Source organism: Cyclospora cayetanensis, unplaced genomic scaffold, assembly GCF_002999335.1.
Source record: "Cyclospora cayetanensis isolate NF1_C8 unplaced genomic scaffold, CcayRef3 CcayRef3_contig_56, whole genome shotgun sequence".
In the NCBI taxonomy this organism is placed as follows: domain Eukaryota; phylum Apicomplexa; class Conoidasida; order Eucoccidiorida; family Eimeriidae; genus Cyclospora; species Cyclospora cayetanensis.
The window spans coordinates 197,139-216,298 of NW_020312546.1; the positions used below are offsets into that span (position 1 = coordinate 197,139).

At 51.6% G+C, this 19,160-nt stretch overlaps 3 protein-coding genes across 3 annotated transcripts; 1 reads left to right on the plus strand and 2 right to left on the minus strand.

Annotated features, from left to right (window-relative positions):
* Positions 1-149: 149 nt before the first annotated feature.
* LOC34617435 (DNA topoisomerase 1) lies at positions 150-5,983 on the minus strand. Its single transcript, XM_026335005.1, has 16 exons — positions 5,960-5,983; positions 5,193-5,702; positions 4,892-5,016; positions 4,369-4,693; positions 4,029-4,175; positions 3,631-3,783; positions 3,113-3,329; positions 2,694-2,821; positions 2,393-2,473; positions 2,127-2,236; positions 1,697-1,892; positions 1,593-1,639; positions 1,269-1,452; positions 1,035-1,117; positions 574-727; positions 150-206 (listed from the first exon to the last, which is right to left on the minus strand). The coding sequence occupies exons 1-16, from the start codon at positions 5,981-5,983 to the stop codon at positions 150-152; spliced, it is 2,541 nt and encodes an 846-aa protein (XP_026190790.1).
* Positions 5,984-9,551: 3,568 nt separating this feature from the next.
* LOC34617436 (transmembrane protein 65) lies at positions 9,552-12,059 on the minus strand (the record flags this gene model as incomplete). The annotated part of the gene is made up of 5 exons (XM_026335007.1): positions 9,552-9,640; positions 10,095-10,179; positions 10,587-10,656; positions 11,380-11,900; positions 11,961-12,059. Coding segments are annotated over 5 exons (864 nt in total), but the record flags the coding sequence as incomplete, so codon positions are not given.
* Positions 12,060-13,284: 1,225 nt separating this feature from the next.
* Positions 13,285-19,111, plus strand: LOC34621439. The gene is made up of 12 exons (XM_026335008.1): positions 13,285-13,462; positions 13,711-13,816; positions 13,965-14,091; positions 14,775-14,831; positions 15,014-15,059; positions 15,850-15,908; positions 16,280-16,369; positions 16,679-16,723; positions 16,991-17,048; positions 17,228-17,307; positions 17,590-17,702; positions 18,706-19,111. The coding sequence occupies exons 1-12, from the start codon at positions 13,285-13,287 to the stop codon at positions 19,109-19,111; spliced, it is 1,365 nt and encodes a 454-aa protein (XP_026190793.1).
* The last annotated feature ends 49 nt before the right edge of the window (positions 19,112-19,160 follow it).

Genomic DNA, 19,160 nt, shown 5'->3' on the forward strand with positions numbered 1-19,160 from the left:
CCCATAATATGCACGCGTTTGAGCTCGCGTTCCAGTTTAAGGCAGGGAGCGATTGCCGGAAAGCACCGCCGGATGCGCGGGTTCAGGTGTGTGCTCACTCATACAAAGCGCGCAAACCTCTAATGTAACTATTGGTTCTGCAGAACCCCTTAAAAAATGAAATTCGAAGGAGCGAACATGGCCCAGGGGAACTTGAGGCGCAAGCTCTGCAGAACAGTGGCATCCCAAACGCCACACAGACACACATACACGACTCGTCAACTTTGTCCTCTGTAGTGCTCTCTCGGATAAAATTCATAGAATTTGTTCCTCTAATGATATCCTAGAATGATGTGAAACATTGTTGACGGGAGGCAACCTCTCAGAAGGGGCCGTCAGCATCGACATGTGCATCTGAAAATATGGATGCTGCTCCCACTGCGAAAGGGACGGTGGCTGTGCGGTTCCCCGTTTGCTTGTTTCAAAGGTGAAAACTGCGTGATAAAACAAATCTAGGAACTCCAATGGTAGAGGAAGTGCTCATGAACGCAGTAGGGGGGCCCGGTGTAACGTCATGCGCATGCATCGTTTTACCTTGTTAAACACCTTCTCGATAGGCAGCTCATATTGCTTGCAAAATGCCACCGTGATACGAGGGTCCATGTAGTTGATCTTAGACGTCCCCAAGGCTACAGTCTTGTTATCGTCTTTCATCCTCATCCGCACCAAGTGGCTCTGTTTCTTCTTCCTGCAGCAAGCAGCGAACACGCACCCGCCAGAAAAAGCTGCACCCGGTACAGCCGAAACCCCTGCGGCCGCTACAGGAAATTGCGGGAGAGAGGGGAAAGGGCGTGAAACTGCATGGCAGGCAGCTTGCGACCAGTGAGACACTTAGCACCCAATCCGCAAGAAATGCAAGACTAGATCACCCCCAAAGAACATGCCGCCGCAATCGCCAACAAGCCAGCAGGGGTCGAACGCTCATCTCCCAGACACTACGAATGCGTATAGTGCCCGAATACCCCACGGCTGAAGCTGGCATTGCGAGCACGTACTCTACTTGTGCAATCTTCTTGGTGACCGCTTCTTCCCTCATCCCGTCTCTCACTACAGATTTCCGCGGCTCTCCTTTCAGACTCTGAGGCACTCGCAAGCATTCAGATCGTCTTGACCCGCATGAGCAAAAGCTCCACACTCAGCAGGTTCTGCTAGCACGCTAGGAAAGGCGTTTGCTCAGGAGGCCTGCTGCTGCCTGATGTACGTGTGCCTGCGTGATATAAAGCGCGCACAACAAAGTCGGAGTGAAACTTGAAGCCTTTGGCTGCTCCTTTGTTTTTCTTGAGGTGCTGCTGAAAGGCCTTCAGCTCGCGAAGGTCCTCTTCGATGGCTTGCAGCTGATGCTCTAATCGTGCCATGGAGGCCGCATGTTGTTTCGGGACGGAGCGCTGGTGGTTGCAAAGAATTGCAACGGCTCTGCACAAACAAACACCAAAGCGAAAGAGGAAAGCGCATTAGAAACGCCACTCCTCGACAAAGCCGACGTAGGGCATACAAAAGCACAGGAAGGCCGTTCTCGGGTATGCATCTTGCACCGGTTTGCGTCATTGTAAAACTGCACGAGCTGATTGACGTCAGAGAGATTAACGTCCAAGACGGGGGTCTCATTTGTCGCTGGCCCCTCTCTCTCTGCTGGCTCTTTAGTCGTGGTGCAAACGGCAACTTTCTTTTCCTTTTTCGCGCTGATGCAACCTAGCGGCACGTCTTCATCATCATCCGAAGTTGTTGTTGCTACCGCTGCAGCAACAGCTACTGCGGCCTCCTGTTCTGCCTTGACCGTCTTTTTTCCCTTCACCTTGCTCATCTTCTTCTGGTGCTCCGTCTCGACTTCCTCCTTGAACTTTCGCAATGTCGGCCTGCATGCACAGCACCGACCAGGTTTATCCTGAATTCTTGAGCGAGCGCATGCACGCGCGGGGATGCCGTCGGCACTGCGGTTGCAAAATACGCTTGAAGCTGATGCAGCTCGCACCTCAAAAAACAAACAAAAAAACTCCTTTCACCCTCGTTTTAACCCAAGGCCGCCTCGGCTACGAGTTGTGGAGCCAAGGGCTAATCGACCGGTCTTCAGGAAACGCGCATGCACTTACTGCAGCTTTTGCAGCTCTTGCTGCAAAGTGATGCTGGCATTGTACGTGCGAAACATCTTCGCACTAAGGCCTGGCATCAGCTGCTTCAGGTGATTGTTCAGCGAAGTGCTCTGGCGAACCACACACATCCAGCACACCCAAAACACGCACACCAGACCCTTTAAGCCTGCTGAAAGGCAGCTCGCATGACATGCGCGCAACTGCGCAACCCAAGAAGACAGCCGCCGCTTTATTTGAATGCAAGAGGGCCAAACTGAAGTACGCACATTAATGCGATCGAAGACATCTTCCTCTGGCTTTTTCCCGCGGCAAAACCCTACCAAGTTCTTGAAGGCTTGCGAATCTATCTGCAACATGCAATGCAGCCAAAGCAGAATCCGCGGATTGAGGTCAAGCTCACACGTGCACACATTTGAAAGCAGAACGAGATAACGAGAGCAGCAAAAGCGCTTTGCTCCTTCCCGTTAGAAATGCTCTGCAGCACCGGCCTTAGCGGATGCGAGCCACTTTCCCCGCAGTTCTTGGACGTGCTATCGCTTCGAGGTGCTTGAAATTTGAATTACGCACTTTAACGGTGTTGAAGTATCGGATGGAATCTTTTCCAAGAAAGTCAAACGTAACTTCTTCCGTTTCGCTGTTCAGCGTCGTGTGTTCAACCCGTAGACTGCAGCAGCCCACGGTGTCAGCCTCCTCGTCTGCAAACCTCAAACCGCACTCGAGACGTCGACACCTTCACACCCCAGCGGCATGCTGGCGTCAAACAACCAACAAAGCAGCATCGATGCAGCAGGCAAAACTATGCGAAGAGCGCCTAAAGCGGTGAGACGGCAGGACAGAGAGGCAAAAACGCATATACAGTGGAGTTTTCCTCTATGTAGCGCCTTGCCCGTTGGGTACAGGACTAAGACCAGCACTCAAAGGCCTACTACTATATTTGGCCATCTCGCACTATAAAACTGGTTGAACGCAATAAGTTGCCTCTTCACCTGTGTCCTTCTCTCCGCCCACACGAAGGGCAAGGAAATCGATGAGATACGTGGCAGTGCCGAGCTGCCGATCCAGCGGGTCTGCACTCCGCATCTTTTTGTAGTAATCTTCTCTGATCTTCACGACATAGTGCTTCAGTCGGCGCGCTTTTTCGTATTTTAGAAAGTCCTGTTGACCCTTGAAACCCGACTGTGCTGCCAAGTACATGTACTTGACCTGCAGGCGCACGAATTGCGGTGTATCCTCAGGTTGGGGTGCACTGCAGGGTTAGCCAGCATGAGTCTTGGGCTCCTTGGCGGAGCTAGTTTGACGCTAGAAAGCGGGAAAGCGGCGTATATTAGAGTTCTGATCATGAGATGCGGTGCGTGCAGCTAGCGACCAAAGGTTAGCGGTACAATCAGAGAGGCCTCATGCCCCCTGGTGCACACATGTTGCTGTTGAACACGAAGACGCACAGCAAGGCCCTATCCACTTTTTGACGCACACAGCACGACCTATTTGAAATGCGGGGACCGACCTGGTCGTTGATGGAGTCTCTGTAGAAGGCGAGCCAAGTGACTCTGCAATCGTGTGCAATATCCTTCCAGCAGTGCCCAGGCATGTCAGGAGCGCGGGGAACCGGAGCATCTTCTCCCAAATTTAGAATGACGTCTTCTGGGAAGATGCGGCGCTGCGGACGACACAGACGCAACGTGCAGAGAGAGCTGCGAGCGACAGCTCCGCGCGCTGAAAAACGGTTTCGTTGACAACGCGAGGCTCCCAGGCAGACGATTGCACCTTCCACGATGAAAGCCGAGTGTTGGCTATCCTGTGTGTTGGCTATCCTGTGTGTTGGCCATCCTGCATTGCAGGGCAGAAGGCGCACGCCCAGCTCCGAGCTGCTTGCAGTTGGGGGGTGGCAATTCAAGACGCTACCTTCAGCATGCCCTGTTTAGGGTGCTCGCCGCGACCTCGGAAAAGACCTGGAGGCTCAGCCTTGCAATTGCCAACTTTCTCTCGCAGCCAGTCCACGAGAGCAAAGGCGAAGGGCGCTGCCTCGGCATCCTTCTGCGCTTTCAGTGCCTGAGGAACGACAACCAGCCACGAGGCCTCATCCGAAATCAGCCGAGCCGCTGGAGCTTGCAGCAGGCACAAGCTGTTCGCCAAATCTTGCGCGTGTGCGTTGTGCGAAACGACGCCCCCAGCCTTCTCCGAGAAGGTCACTTTGCCACCTAACCACACCCCCAGGCACACTGCGCCGTGCAAATAGACTCGCCTCCTTCTCCTCTTTGGACAGATTTTTCTTGGCCTCCTTCAGCGTGTCGAGGTGCTGCTTTATCTTTGAAAAGTCGCATGCCTCAAAACCACACGCCTCAGCTGCTGCTGCCGCGGGCGCTCTTGCAGCCGCTGCAGCAGCAGCGGAATTTTCGCCAGCAGCAGCAGCGGCACCACCGTCAGCCTCCGTGTCCACCAAGCGAACAGTCGCGTGCTTGGGGTCTTGTTTGATCAAGTGATCAGCTGGCAACTTGGAGAGAAACGCCCGCCAAAAATTCTTGACGAAGCGCATCTTTGTCGCATAGTCGCTCTCTAGGACGCCGCACCTGTGCAAACACACTTACACATGCATGAAAAACCTCAAATTGCAGATTTTTCTGCACTTACCCTCCCCCCTACCGACTTCGCCTAAAAAACCCTCGCCCGTGAGCCCTCAGCTACACGTACACCCCAAAGATCGCACCCCACCCTCACTCCACTGCCCTGAGAAATGAAAGCGCCTACGAAACTTAAACCTGACTGACCAAAAGTTTGCGACTTCCTCCGCCTCCGGCGGAAGCGAAACCTCCTGGCCTTTGTATTTGATGCCGATGCCGTGCGGCTCGTAAGGAGGCGCAAAAATCATGCCGTTGTGTTCAAGATATTGCCACTGAAGAACCCAGCAACCCCAACTTGCCAAGCCACCCAAAACTCATGACAGCAGATTGTACATCCAAAACCGTAACCCCCAGAGCACAGTTCTCTCCCTGCCTGCCCGCCCTTCCCCTCTCCGAGAGTGTACATACACCGCAGACACCGTCATCCTCCGGAGGCTTGTCTCCTTACCTGAACGACGTTGTTTTCAAGTTGCGAAAGATCTTTCTCCCACCATCGGGAAATCGGCTCAAAGTTCTCTTCCGTCTTCGTATACTTGTTCCTGCGGCGAGCGCCGACAGGTGAAGGAGAAGCTGACGGCCGTGATATTCCCGTTGCAGTGCCTGCTGCGGCTGCCTTCGGCATTTCTCCATCCTTGACATCCGTTTTTACGTTGCTCAGAGCAGCGGCCAAAGAGCCCTTCACTGCAACTCCCCTGGCAGTGCTGCCCTGTGCAGCTCCTGCTGAGTCGTCTGCTCTGCCGTTGGTGCTGCAACTGCCCGTGGTAGTGGTTGTACTGCTGCTGCAGCTCACGGCCTCTTTCACCAGGAATTTCGAATCACCGTTCTCGACCTTAGCAGGCTCGCCTCCTTCGGCGGCACCTGCAGCCGAAACCGCAACAGCGGCTTCGGGCTCAACTTTGCACTGCTTGAAGCGCTTGGCTCCCAAGGGCAGCGTATCCTCGTCGGAGGAGTCGCTTCCCTGCGAACAAACACGGCTGAACACTTCAGACAGTTATGAGGCAAAAGGAAGCGCTCGCACAAGTGCATCCACCGCAAGAAGCGGACTGAGAAGACGGGGGAACAATGGGGAAGGAGGGAAAGAAGCTGCACTCCAGTGCAGCGGGGGTGGTAGTCAGCGGCCATGAGGGTGTCAAAAAAACAGGAGACAACAGGATCTTCTTCCGCGCCGATCACAGTGCAGACGATCGGCCTTTTTCAGGAGGCTTTCTTTCTCACGAGTTCGCGCTTCTTTTGCGTCATATTGTGAACCGCAGCGGGGGAGACGAGCGCCGTAAGTGACAGAGCCGCCACACCTCTAGCCAGCCTGAAAGAGGCGTAGCGTTGCGAGGGATGAGTCGAAGTAACAAGGGAGAGAGGGACTGCGGTCTAAGAAACGAGAGAGAGAGACTGCGCGAGCGCTCCTGGCGCCGCTTGCACCAACGTTTTTTCTCAGCTTAAAGCCACAAGTGTCCAGCAGCCAACGCGCAAAAGCAGGAGAAAGCCTCAAGGGCTGTATTGTACTCCTGGAGGGGTGGAACGGGTGCGTTGCTGCCACTCGGCGGCAGTCTGTGCAGTGCTGCTTCTCCCAGCAAGTGACCAAAATACGCATGAAAAATGTGAAGAAAACACGTTCAAATTTGCAGCAGACGGGCCGGAAACTAGCGCGCGCCGAAAGCCCCGATGGCGAGTTCATCAAGGCGCTCGCATGCCGCCAGCGCATGCGCCGAAGCGAAGAGTTTCATGATTTTTTGAGCGGTACAGCGGGAAAGTGCACACCCTAGTGACAAGACCAAGCGATTCCTGCACGGTTCAGGCATTTGTATGCGCAGAGAACGTGCTCGAATCTTGCTCCACGCTGACGACTGCCGAGCGCCTCTGCAAGCTTCGCTGCGCGCTTATCCACGCCTTGGATCTGTGGCTCTCTTAGGGTGCAGGGAAAATTCTCAGTCCGTTTTTCTGCGTGAGTGATGAATCGAAGCACGCAAAAGAGGTCTCTTGTCCACCAGTCGCCCTGTGCTTCAGCAAGAAACCCTCTAGCTGGAGGTACTTGGCGTTGCGGTGTCAACCCCTCTAGTGACACTTCACGGACGTAGTCTGTCTACAGAGCTTCAAACAGGAGCAGTAGTGCCGTAAAAAGTTCCCTTTCTTCGATCACCTAACACATTACAGCGCCACGACCCCATAAAAGTTCTAGGTGTACACCCCCTATGTCCACAGGGAGTTGTGGCTGACCCATGAGGGCTAGCGGCTAGCCAGAAAGTTTAAAGTGCAAAACCACGTTGTCTTCAAATAAGCCCAAGGAGAGCCTGCACGCTGAGTGGCTGGCTACCCAATGATGCAGTGAACGCACACATACAAAACGGCAGCGACTGTCCGCACTCCAAACCATTCCTCGAACAGTCCGCAATAGTTATTTGATAAACATTCAAGGTGCTTGAAAAGCGGGGAAAACTGGATCCGATTGACGTCCCAGCTGCTAGAGGGCGCCGAAGCAGAGAAGCCGCCATCTCGGCGGGCATTGGAGCCGCTTAAAGACTTGCGCTTGGCTCTTACTTACAAGAAACAGTCAATGAAACGCATTCCGAGAGAGTAAAAGCGGGCGATTCTTCCTTAATCCTGAAAAAATTTAGCTACGGATATCATTGGGGGTGCTGTCCCGTAATTCTCGAACACGTTCAAATGCATACATACATGCTCCTCAAACGTTGCTGCCTGCTGTATCTCCTTAATGTCATGACCTCTCAGCGTATTGTACTGTTCTGCTCTTTTGGTGCTGGTGTTCACTGGCAGTCCTTCGAGTACTACACCACTGCGTTAGATCAACTTGCCAGAAGTTGGAGGGTGTGAAGGACTTTAGGCGCGTAGACACACTACATATGGAAGTTGGGGGGCGGAAAAAAGGATACACAGCAACAGGACGTCCTATTTAGCTTCCATGGACGGTTTCATTTCGTGCATTAAGCCTCAGAGGTTAAAGGGAGCGGCGAGAACAAAGTCTACGAATTCCGAGACGTGTGTAGGCCTGTAAGAGCAGAAACCTCGACGCTTTTGTACGAGGAGGCATGATGAAGGGGCCTTAGGAACTGCATCAGCAGAAGCAAGCAATGCCTCCGCCGTGTGATTTGCCGTATTTTACGGCGAGTTGCACCTTCACGTCCTCAGACAGAGCTTTTTTCGTGGGGACCATATGTGCGTCGATGACCCCTTCTGGGTAACAGTTACTTCCCTTTGGCGTAACTGCACATGGCTTCCTCCTTTGGTTTATTTATTTCTTCGCTTGCCATCTACTTCTCCGTGCCTTCGCGGTGCTCTCCCCAGCAGTTGCAACCTGTTTCGCGTCTTTGTACGTTGTTTCATTGCTGCCACAGTTGCATTTCTCCGCTGCACTCAACTTTAGTTTTTCGAAGGCCACATTTGCTAGCCTTCACGCAATTCCCTCTGACTATTTAGACTACTGGCTTTGCCTGAAAATTAAGACACTCTCCTACAGGTACACTAGACGCACTAAATACAGTCCTCCAGTAGATGCAAACAAGTCGTCACCTAGCATTATGTACCACGCCTCCTCTCGATCCATCCGTTTATTTACATTATTCCTTTGCGTGCGCTAGGTGTTCTTCCTTCTCAGTCATTGTTGCTTACGCCTGCAATAGCCTCAACAAGTCTCTGTTGCTCGTAATCGCCATGGGAATATGATCTCATTCAGTGCGTGTCATGGGGTACTGAGGAGTTCTTGAAACAGACACAAGCGCTCACTTGCGCTGCTGCCTACTCCTACACCTTGCACTCACTCCCCCTTACCCCGCAGTCTTCCCCTCCTCATCGCTCCTACATCGTTTTTTTCGCCTCTGCGGAGAGAGGCAGGCCGCATCTACCTCACGGTAAGGAACAGGCAAGCAGGGGCGGAAAACTATCAGCTCAAGCATCTGTTCGAGCCTAATCTCAACAAGAAGCAGCAAGCACCAGGCGTCAAAAAAGGAAGAAAACGCATGAAGAAAAGGCCAAAGGAGCCGCATCGACGCCTCGGGCTGTGTAGACAGCTGCGTAGACCAAGCAGTCTGCACAGCCGTAGCGTCGAGATCATGACGAAAGCAGCAAGAGCCAAGGAATGTTTCGCTGGTGCATGAGCTTTTCTTCCCACCCCCCTTCTCCGCACTCGCCATAGACAGTGCAGGGTCCCCTATTCCCCCTCTCCTCCCCCTCCTTGCACGTTCATGGGAAGGGATGCCTTCCTCCCTCCCTTAGACTGCACAAAGCGAACGCGTCTTAAAGATCAGACGCTAGCTCCAGCATCTCTAGCGGCTGCCTGGATACGAGTTGTGTTTGGGGAGTCTCGCTCCTCGGCAGTCCGGCAATCTCTCGCCCTTTGTGGCATCACCAGCAAAGGAAACAGTCCCAAAATACACCCTATGCATATGCCCAACTGACAAAATCACATGGACACACACACACACACCGCAGAAGCCGAATCACCACAAACTGCCTCGCACCCCGCATCCTTCTGCCTCCACAGCAGACAAAACAAGACGCTGCTAACAACGACCCTTAAAGGCCACGCTACAGCCTCCACAGAAAACTCACAAACGCACTCCATCGCAGAAGTCATACAGACAAACAAACAAACAAACATGCATACACACAGACACAAACAAACAAACACGCGGTGAGACGGAGAACTTGCACACATACACAACAGATACACATGAAAAAAAATCTGCAACATATATCAACACATAGAGATCTACACATACACAACTTGTAGACACATATACACAAAACTCCCCATTTCCTCCTCCTGCTGCTCTTCCCCCCAGTCCCTCACGTTCCCTTAAAAGCCTACCACTGAGCCAACAAGGTGAGCGTTGCGAGCAGCACTTGTTTCCGCCTGCTGCGGAGAGAGACGTGCTGTGGGAGGCCCTGTACAGACACACAAAGATGCACAATGCCAGAGACAGCGATGATCGGTAGCCTCGCATGTTTTCTGTGTGTGTAAGCTGCTGCAGCGAGAAACACGCGGGTGCTCCCTCGGTGCAGAGAACTACCACCACGCTCGCGAGGAGCAGTGTGTATATACATATGAATACAGATATTTATACACAGCAATATATGTGCTTTTCGGAGATATATATACATATAAATATAGATATTTATGTCCATCAATATATGTGCTTTTCGGAGAAAAGCTGCTGAGCACAAGACATCCCCCAAAGCATTCGTTGGCAGCTCGCTGGAGCCTCCACAGTTTTGCTAGCGTTACGAAACAAATCGCAGGCAGTTGATGAACAAGACAGGCAACAGGTCGTCCTGGAGGAGTTCTCATTATTCTTTATCTGCCGATTTCCCCCCTCCTATAGCGCGTTGAAGGACTTACATTTGAATCGATATACGAATCGCTCAATAAAGCCCCCTGTCACAACGCCTGAAGCGCAGCTCACAAGATTTCCAAGTCCAGCTGCCTGCGGATGCACAGTCAGACACACGCGTCACGCAAAGGCAGGAGCTGAGGGTAAGAAAGAGGGTGAAATGCATGCATGCATCGTGCCGCTGCTGCAGTCAAAGCGCATGGCTGACTGCCAGCGCCCGCGCCGTCAAGAAGAGCAAACGTGGAAATACAAAATTAGTTTTAACAGACACTGAAAGATAGAGACAGCAATCGAAAAACAGATCGACAGATAGAGCGAGCGAAAGACAGATAGATAGAGAGAGCAAAAGACAGCTCGACAGACAGATAGAGAGAGCAAAAGACAGCTCGACAGACAGATAGAGAGAGCAAAAGACAGACACACATATAGAAGCATACAGCAAGATAGACAGAACGAAAAGCCAGCCTGTCTCGCAAATACATTTACCCCTTGAGACATACCGCTAAGGTGGAGAGCCCTAAGGCGACGCCAAGTTGCAGATCGATGATCTCGCCACACAGAAGCATGAGACTGCAAAAACAACAGCAAACACAGAAAATTGTACCCTTGCAGCTTTGCTGGTGCTAAATGCACCAGCCTTCGTCTTCTCGTATTGCTGTTGTTGCACTCCCCTTATGAACACTGACGCTTAAGGGACGGCTGAAAATCACTGACACCGGAAGCTGTGCATGCATAGCAGCAGCAGAAAGAGAAAGCGGAGAAGATTCCTTAGAGTAGTATAAGAAGGATACTTCGTAGTAGGGGTATACTGCGTATCCAGCATCAGCAAGAGAAGGAGGAGAAGATTCTTTAGAGTAGCATAAGAAGGATATTAAATAGTAGGGGTATTCTGCATAGCCATCATGAAATCAGGAGCAGTTTAAGCAGCAGCATCGGCAAGAGAAAGAGAAGATTCCTTGAGTAGCATGAGAAGGATATTAAATAGTAGGGGTATACTGCGTATCCAGCATCAGCAAGAGAAGGAGGAGAAGATTCCTTAGAGTAGCATGAGAAGGATATTAAATAGTAGGGGTATACTGCGTATCCAGCATCAGCAAGAGAAGGAGGAGAAGATTCCTTAGAGTAGCATGAGAAGGATATTAAATAATAGGGGTATACTGCGTATCCAGCATCAGCAAGAGAAGGAGGAGAAGATTCCTTAGAGTAGCATGAGAAGGATATTGAATAGTAGGGGTATTCTGCATAGCCAGCATCAAATCGGCAGTAGCATGAGCATCATCAGCATCATAATACCAATTATCCATGAATCCGAAGCCTATGTAAGGAATGGCGCTTCTCAAGACTATTAAGAGCATCTGTTTGCTGCTGATTGGCTGTTGGGGGCGTCCAGATTGCAGCGCAGCGCGTAAGGCAGCTGCTTCTGCTTCAAGCAGCAGGAGGCGCTGCTGCACGTGCTGCTGCGAACCCTCGAAAGCAGAGGTATTGCATAGCTGGCAAGCTTCCCTGCCAGTTTTTTTGTCTTCGCCAAGCGTCTTTGCATCGTCGTTAGCAGCACCGTCATTTTGAGCAGCAGGAGCTGCTGCAGGAGAGGCGTTTGAAGAGGCTGCATCCGCCTTCGCGTCGAGCAGCTTCCTTTGGATCTGCTGTTGCTGCTGCTGCAGGAATGTTGGAACGAAGTGCAAGCAATACCACGTTCTGAACTCTCTCTGTGAGATCAGTCCATCTCTGTTCGCATCGATTGCCGCAAACCAGCTATCCACCAAGCTGCTGTCAACATCGCTGCTGCTGCTCTTAGACGTGCTGCTTTTGTGAGACTGCCTGACGACCTCAAACTCAGTAGCGAGGCTGCCGTCTCTTTCGCTACTAAACGCGACACTCCCACCATCTTCGCTGCTGCTGTCGCTAGCTGGACTTAACGGGCTCCTCCTGGCAGTGCTCCCCAGGGTGCTGCTGCTGCTAGTGCCATTGCTGCTGCTGCTGTAGGCTGCTCTCTGCCCTGCTGCTGTTGTTGCGCTGCATGCGTCAGCAGCAGCAACAGCAGCAATCGCACCAGTAGCAGCAAATGGCTCTACTCCGCTGGGCAGGGAGGGCGCAAGCCGCCCCCGCGCATGCAGTCTGAGCACCCTATACAGCCTGCTGCTGCTGCTCGCCTTGCTGCTGCTGCTCGTCTTGCTGCTGCAGCTCCTTGCAACTGTGTAAGAGGCCGATATCGGGAAGATCCGCAGAGGCACCGCCGTTGGAGCAGTCGAAGGGGCGAAGAGAATTTCAGCCGCGTTCACAGCGGCAAGAGACTGAGACATCCATTTCGCTGGACTGCAAGAATAGCGCATCTTCCTGCTTGCTGCAGAGGCGGTTAGCGAAGCTGCTGGGAAGCTGCAGCCTGCCAGCGGGCAAGCAGCAGGCAGCAGCTGCCTCTGTCGCCGTATTGTCTCGCTGCCTCGGCAGCACAGTCGCAGAGGAGATCCAGAGTTCTCCGGTGTACGCTGATGGCGTTTGCAGCAGCAGCAGGAATAGCAAGGCGAGCAGACCGCAGGGGAGAGCTCTGGGAGCAGCACCGAGGAGGGATGAGCGGAAACAGCAAGCACCAAGCAAGAGGAGCATTTATTGTATTTCAGTCAAGGATTTTGCCGTGTGCAATTTCGGAAAGAAAACACGGAACAAGCGGCCGCAAGCAAGCGCCTCCCAGAGGGGCCTTCTTCTCTGAACAATGAGAAATTCGCGATGAGAGCCACCTCACGGTGCCTGCCGCAGCGGCTGGTGTCTTCTTCCTTCTGTGTGCACAACAATGCGAGTAAAAGGAAGAAAAAACAGGCTGAAATGCGACGATTCGCACGAAGGCGGCGGGCGGCATACGCCTGAATACGCTGGATCTGCGAGCGGCCACTGCATGCAGTGCAAGACCGTTGTCTGTCTAGACAGAGGAGGAAGGAGGCGTGACTGACTGTAACTCCTGTACTCCTACCCTTTGAAAGCGCAGTGTTTCTCCGCCGATCTCTGAAGGTCTGCTTGCAAACGTCTCGAGGTATTCACTAAACACTGTTTTCCGGCATTTTGGACCCTCTAGGCGCAAATTTGAGGCGGCCAGTCGCCTCGACGCGGTGGTTTGTTCATCTTCCGCCCGAAGGGCGCGCGCCGGCGCGCGTTGTGGTGTACGTACACCTGGAATTTGGTGGTTGGCTGCTGGTTACGGCGAGAACGATGCAAGCGAGCTATGCCATCCCTGGCAATGCGGAGGGCATGGCAGCACCTGCAGGTAAAGCTCAAGGAAATGTAGAGGAAGAAGAAGCTGCAGCAGCGTCATTACCTCTTCCAGCCTTCTCGCCAGCAGACGCAGCACCGCTAGAGGCTATGGGCGTTGCTGAAAAACGCTCCTCGAGTAAGCTTCTAAAGCCCTAAGATTGTTGAGGCACACATTTTGCTGGTCACAGCCTTACGCGCACGGGCTGATGTCAAGAATTTACGCTAAAATGCCGCTTCGTAGAAAGGCCTCCTTTTTCTTCTCCTGCCTCACTGTTTCCTCTTGGTAAACGCCACGCTATTCAGGTTGCCTATTCATGTATGCCTTCTGCCTATGTGAATGTTTGTGTATATTATATGTGTATGTATATGTATATGTGTATGCGCTTCTATTAGACTTGTATTACTCGTTGCTGGGCGTTCCTTCGAACGCATCTCCGTCAGAAATTAGGAGGGCATATTACGCCTTGTGCAAAAGGCTTCATCCGGATAAGTAAGCGTTTATGAGAATGGAGAGGAAGGACGGATTTTTTGCTCGCTAGGCGTGAGGATGCTGGGCCGTGCGAAAGACTTTCCTAAATTGGCTCGTAAGGAAGGCAGTGTGTTGCTTGTTTGCATTTTGACGGGTATAGGCTGCCAAGCGGCGCTGCTGATGCTGAGGAGCTGCACAAAGTGCAAGAGGCATATCGCGTGCTATCAGACGAGGCGAAAAGGATACGCCTAGACATCAAAGACCGCAAATACACCAAAGAAGAGCAGGAGAGGAAGGTGCGCAACAAAAACAGACCACACACACACCAACACACACACACCAATACATGCACCAATGCACCAATACATACACCAATACAAACACAGACACACACCAATACAAACAAACACGCAAACATACATACACATGCACATACATACACACATGCACGACAAAAAACACGAAAGCCTCGCCTTCGTTTGTTCCTCCGCAGCATCACTTGCCATCATGAAGCTTCTCTGCTTCCAACACACTCAGACCTACGCACACATACACTTACACAAATACACATACATACATATAACATAGAATCATACATACATATATACATACATACACACAATAATACACACACCAATACATACACACAGTAATACACACACCAATACATACACACAGTAATATACACACCAATGCAAACACGCAAACACACACACACCAATACATGCACACCCACGCACCAATACAAACACGCAAACACACACCAATACATACACAAACACAGAAATACACACCCCAGCATACAGACGGACTTCTTTCTTGAGAGAGCTAAGAAACAGCGTCAGCCTTAAGGCTGCTACTGCTTCCATGCCGAGCACTCTAGCGTGTGGTGATGCTGACTCGAGGCTTCGAATCTTTGGATGTTGAAACAGAGCGGGGACTAAAGGCTTAAGGCTGCTGTGCTGCTATTTGTGTGTAGCTAGTTGAGCTGCAAGAGCTGCAACGTTTGCGCGCCAACAGAGACTTGCAAAACATGGTAGGCAGACGTTCAAAGGCATTCGTTCCTTGAATGGTGACTCTTCAAAAAGGCGAGGGAAAGGGCAGTGCACGGCAAGGGGTGTCAGTCGTTTTTTCAACGTGTTTCTGCCATCAAAAGTTGCTAGGCCTCATCTCTTTCAACGGTGAGGCATGCGTTTTCTTCTGTCATCATGCGGGCAGCAAATTGAGTATTCCCAAAAGCTCAGTAGGGAGAAGGCATCGAACGGTGCGCGCGAGCTTGCACCGAGGGCTGAGAAAACGCCAATAATTTGAAGACTTGAGCAGCAGCATCAGCAGCAGAACCTCCTATTTAAACTCGTAGCTTCCTCAAGTGTTCTCCCCTCTACCAAGCGTGTGGGGTGTGTGTGTGTGTATGTGCTTGGGGTTGCTGCATGCAGGAGTCATCATCGTGTCTGCGCTCTACGGCAATCTGCGACTGCGTGCTGCCTTTCTGAAAGGCCATCATCTGGGTGTGTGGGAAAGAGTCAACAGCCGCACTGCTGTCTCTCTCTCTCTCTGTGTGTTTGTCTATCTCTCTGTGTATGTGTATGTGTTTACGTATGTGTATGTACGTGTGTATGTGTTTGGTTGCGTTTCTGTGTGTGTATGTGCTTCTCTCTCTCTCTCTGTCTATCTGTCTGTGTGTATGTGCTTCTCTCTGTCTCTCTGTCTGTGTGTGTGTGCTCCTCTCTCTCTCTGTCTATCTGTCTGTGTGTACGTGCTTCTCTCCATCTATCTGTCTGTGTGTATGTGCTTCTCTCTATCTATCTGTCTGTGTGTATGTGCTTCTCTCTCTGTGTATCTGTCTGTGTGTATGTGCTTCTCTCTCTCTCTCTATCTGTCTGTCTGTCTGTGTGTATGTGCTTCTCTCTCTGTCTGTCTGTCTGTGTATGTGCTTCTCCGTGTGTTTGCATGCTTTTATGTGGAGGCTTTTTGCGCTGTTTCCTTTCTCGCACGGTTAAGGCTACCCCCTCTTTGAGGGCAGAAGTCGGCGTCTGCGATGTGTTGCCATTCAGGGGTGATTGTCGATGAGCATCTTGAGGGGCCTTACATGGATGTTACTATTCCTCTTCAGGTAGGAGTAGCTTCTCTGTAGGGGATATATGCGCGGAGACACGCACCGACAGCGGCAACAGACAATCAGCAACGCCCCCACTCCTCCCCGTGTCTTACTTTGGTTTTAAAAGGAAGGGGGGCGGCCTGAGCGTTGTCTCTTGCTTTCTTTTTGCTTGTAAATCATTTCTTTGTGTCGCGAAAATCGTTCGCCGACGGCTGGGCAGCGGGGGAGAAAGAAGGGGGAGAGGACGCAGAAAGGAGAAAGAAACGAGAAAGGAGAAAGAAACGAGAAGGGAGAAAGAAACGAGAGAGGAGGGAGAAGTGTCGGCGATGCGTGAAGGGATGCGAAATATTTGAAACGCTTTGGCGTATTGCTGTGTGGCCATGCAGTGTCAAATTGACAATTCTCGCTTCGTCTTTCCTGGAGGAGCTGCGGCTTCTTTTGAGCAACTTAAGGGCTTTTACAACCCTGCTCCCCTGGTGAGATGCGATTTTATTTTTTTAATTGGAGGCATGACTGCTGTTTTGGAGGTTGGGAAAACCAAAACTCTCGGGGAGGCAGAAATCTGCAGAAAGTCTTTTTCCTCCTCTAAAGAAGCTGCATGCATCCCCTTGCTCTCCAAGAAGATATTTGGCAAGCAAGGAGACGCCTCAACTTGATAAAGGGGTGTTGCACAGAGGGAAGAGGAAGAGAGAGGGAGAAAAAGACGGGGAAGTTGGTGGCACTTGCGGCTGCTGCCAAGGCTTTATGAAATACATACTTAGTTATGCTGCATTCGAGTGACGCAGATTAGTGGCGGCGATATTTCCCTCTACGTACTTTACAGATTCCGAGTGAGTTCAAAGGGTCGTGTGCTGCTACTGCTGCGGGAGAACGGGTGCCTTCGAAGGGGGAAGGAAAAATCTTTCTGTGGATTTTCGAGGATCCTTTTGGCGCGTATCTGCATTTTTATCCTTTTTAAAAAAGCTGCGTTCGGCTAGCAGACATTTGAAAAAAGCCCCCTTCCTGCCCTCGTGCTCGCCGCATGCATGCATGCATGCATCGAAGTGCGCTTTGTTGTATGGACTGACTGACTGCCACATGCGCTGCTGTTGCACTAGGGAGCGCTGCACGAAGTTACTGTCTCCGACTGCTCGCAGTTGGCTCTCCCTTTAAAAGGTAAGCCAAGGCATCTTGAGTCCTTTGTGTGTATGTGTATATGCGTGTATGAGTATATGTGTGTATGTGTATATGTGTATGTGTATGTATGTGCGTTTGTTTGTTTCCCTCTATCCTAAAATGGACTGCAGCAGGTGTGCACACAATCCGCATTTGTAGCAGACTCAGAAAGAGATTAGCCGAGCCGACATCGTTGGACCCCGTTTGTGTGTGTTGTCATGCACAGGAGCATGCAAAAGCTCTGTCTGCGTGCGTTTACGTAGATGTAACTCTGCGTAAAAATATAGATATATATGTGTAACTGTGCGTATATGTGTAACTGTGCGTGCATATATATATATATATATATATATATATATATATATATATATATATATATATATATATATATATATATATAGATACACATATCGGACTCGGTGAATAAATATAAACGCGATTATGCGTTAATATAGATATATATATGTAACTATGCGTCTATATATGTATGAGAACATGCGTGAATATATGTGTGTATGTACCTGTGGGTGTATATCCATAGGTGAGTGTCTGCGCTTTCGCGTGTGGAGTGCTCTGTGCAGTTCATCTATGCGTAAGTGGCGTGCCGAGGGGGCCATACGCAGCCTGCAACCTTTCGAAGCTGGCAGATGAAATGTGAGTTGCTACTGCGAAGGCAGTGTGAATGGGGAAGCGGAGGGAGGGTTTAAGGGGGAGGGGGGAGACGTAGAGAGAGGCTAGCACTGGGGAAAGAGGAGGGCAGGAAGGGATTTCTGTGCGGCTCGTTGCTTCATGGGAGGAGGGGTATGAGGGTGTATGGACGGCGCGGGGGGGGGGGAAGAGAGAGGGGGAGAAATACGCTGTCACTTCACCTCCGCTATCAGCGTGTACTGCCCGCGAAACTGCATGACTCTGGTGCGTTTTGGCTGTGGAGGCATTGCGGCGATGCGAGCGAGAGGATTTTTGTTTTGATATTAAGAAGCGACAAGACTTTCCACGCGTTTGCATGCGTCTTTGGAAGCTTGTCTTTGTTTTTTTTCGCAGGGCGCCTCCTCCCTCCTGGGGTGTATGGACACGTGCGCTTGTTGGTGCGGGTAAGGCATTCAACAAAAAAGGCCATAAAACGTCACAGATGATGATTCCCTGTCTGTTGCTGCTGGTAATAGCGCAAAAAGCATCCAGAGGTCCTTGCACGCTTGCGAACTTCCTCAGCTCTTCTCACAGCCGTGGTGCCTTCGCTCATAAAATGCCCTTCTGTCTTTTTTCCCGTGCATGCCCAAACATGCGTGTGCATCCTATAATCTCCTTTACCTCCCTCTCATCTCTGTGTGTCTCTGCCTGTCTGTCTGCTTGCGTGCTGCTGTTCGTTCCTCTGCTGCCGTGTTTCTTCCCTTCTCCCGCGTGTGCTGCTGAGACTAGCAAGCGCTTTCGGCGATGTTTCTCCCTAGGGCGACAGAGCCGCGCGTGTCTGACTCTATGCCCGCAAACCGAATCTCTCCAGAATGGTGCTCTCGCATGCAAGGGGGGAAGGCATCCTGCTGCGAGGCACCTCACTTGCAAGGGCACTTTTAAGCTGCTCGGCAAGCGCAATACAGCAGGCGTGTTCGTCGGGGGACGCAGTTGTGTGTTTTATGGTGTTTGTGTCTCTGCTTGCTAACAGGACTGTGCTGCACTGCCGCGCTTCTCTATTATTTCGTCCAGCCGCAGCGTCTGCAGCAGCTGCTGCTGCAGTTGTGGGCTTGGGTGCAGCACAAACACGAAGAAGTTGCGGCTGGAGCGTCGACTGCTTCGCTCGCTGGCTTCACCTCCCACATTTTGCCAGTGAGGTGGCTGTCGATACACTCGGGGCGCAGCAGGTGAGCAGCGCCTGCGCGCGCGAGGACAGCGCGTCAGGAAAGGCTGCACTCAATGCTGTGGAGATGCCAACTATACCAAAAGCTGTCTCCTGTGCATGCCCTTTCGCGGCAGCAGAAGCAGCTGAGGCAGGATGCATGCAGACAGAACGCACAGGCAAGCGAGCGCCTCCCGCTGGTGCGACGTGCATGTCGGGAGGAGAGCCAGCATGAGCAGCCACAGCAACTGTTGCTGTTGTAGCAAAGGCAACAGCAGTAGTTG

Excerpts from the sequence above, each read along its gene's own strand:
- LOC34621439 (XM_026335008.1), top strand. The coding sequence starts at position 13,285 with ATGCAAGCGAGCTATGCCATCCCTGGCAATGCGGAGGGCATGGCAGCA. Across the intron at positions 13,817-13,964 it reads AAAAGGCTTCATCCGGATAA|CGGCGCTGCTGATGCTGAGG; the intron begins GTAAGCGTTTAT and ends TAGGCTGCCAAG. Across the intron at positions 16,724-16,990 it reads ACGTACTTTACAGATTCCGA|GGAGCGCTGCACGAAGTTAC; the intron begins GTGAGTTCAAAG and ends CTGTTGCACTAG.
- LOC34617435 (XM_026335005.1), bottom strand. The coding sequence starts at position 5,983 with ATGACGCAAAAGAAGCGCGAACTC. Across the intron at positions 5,703-5,959 it reads CGCAAAAGAAGCGCGAACTC|GGAAGCGACTCCTCCGACGA; the intron begins GTGAGAAAGAAA and ends GTTTGTTCGCAG. Across the intron at positions 1,453-1,592 it reads GACGTCAATCAGCTCGTGCA|AGCCGTTGCAATTCTTTGCA; the intron begins GTTTTACAATGA and ends TTGTTTGTGCAG.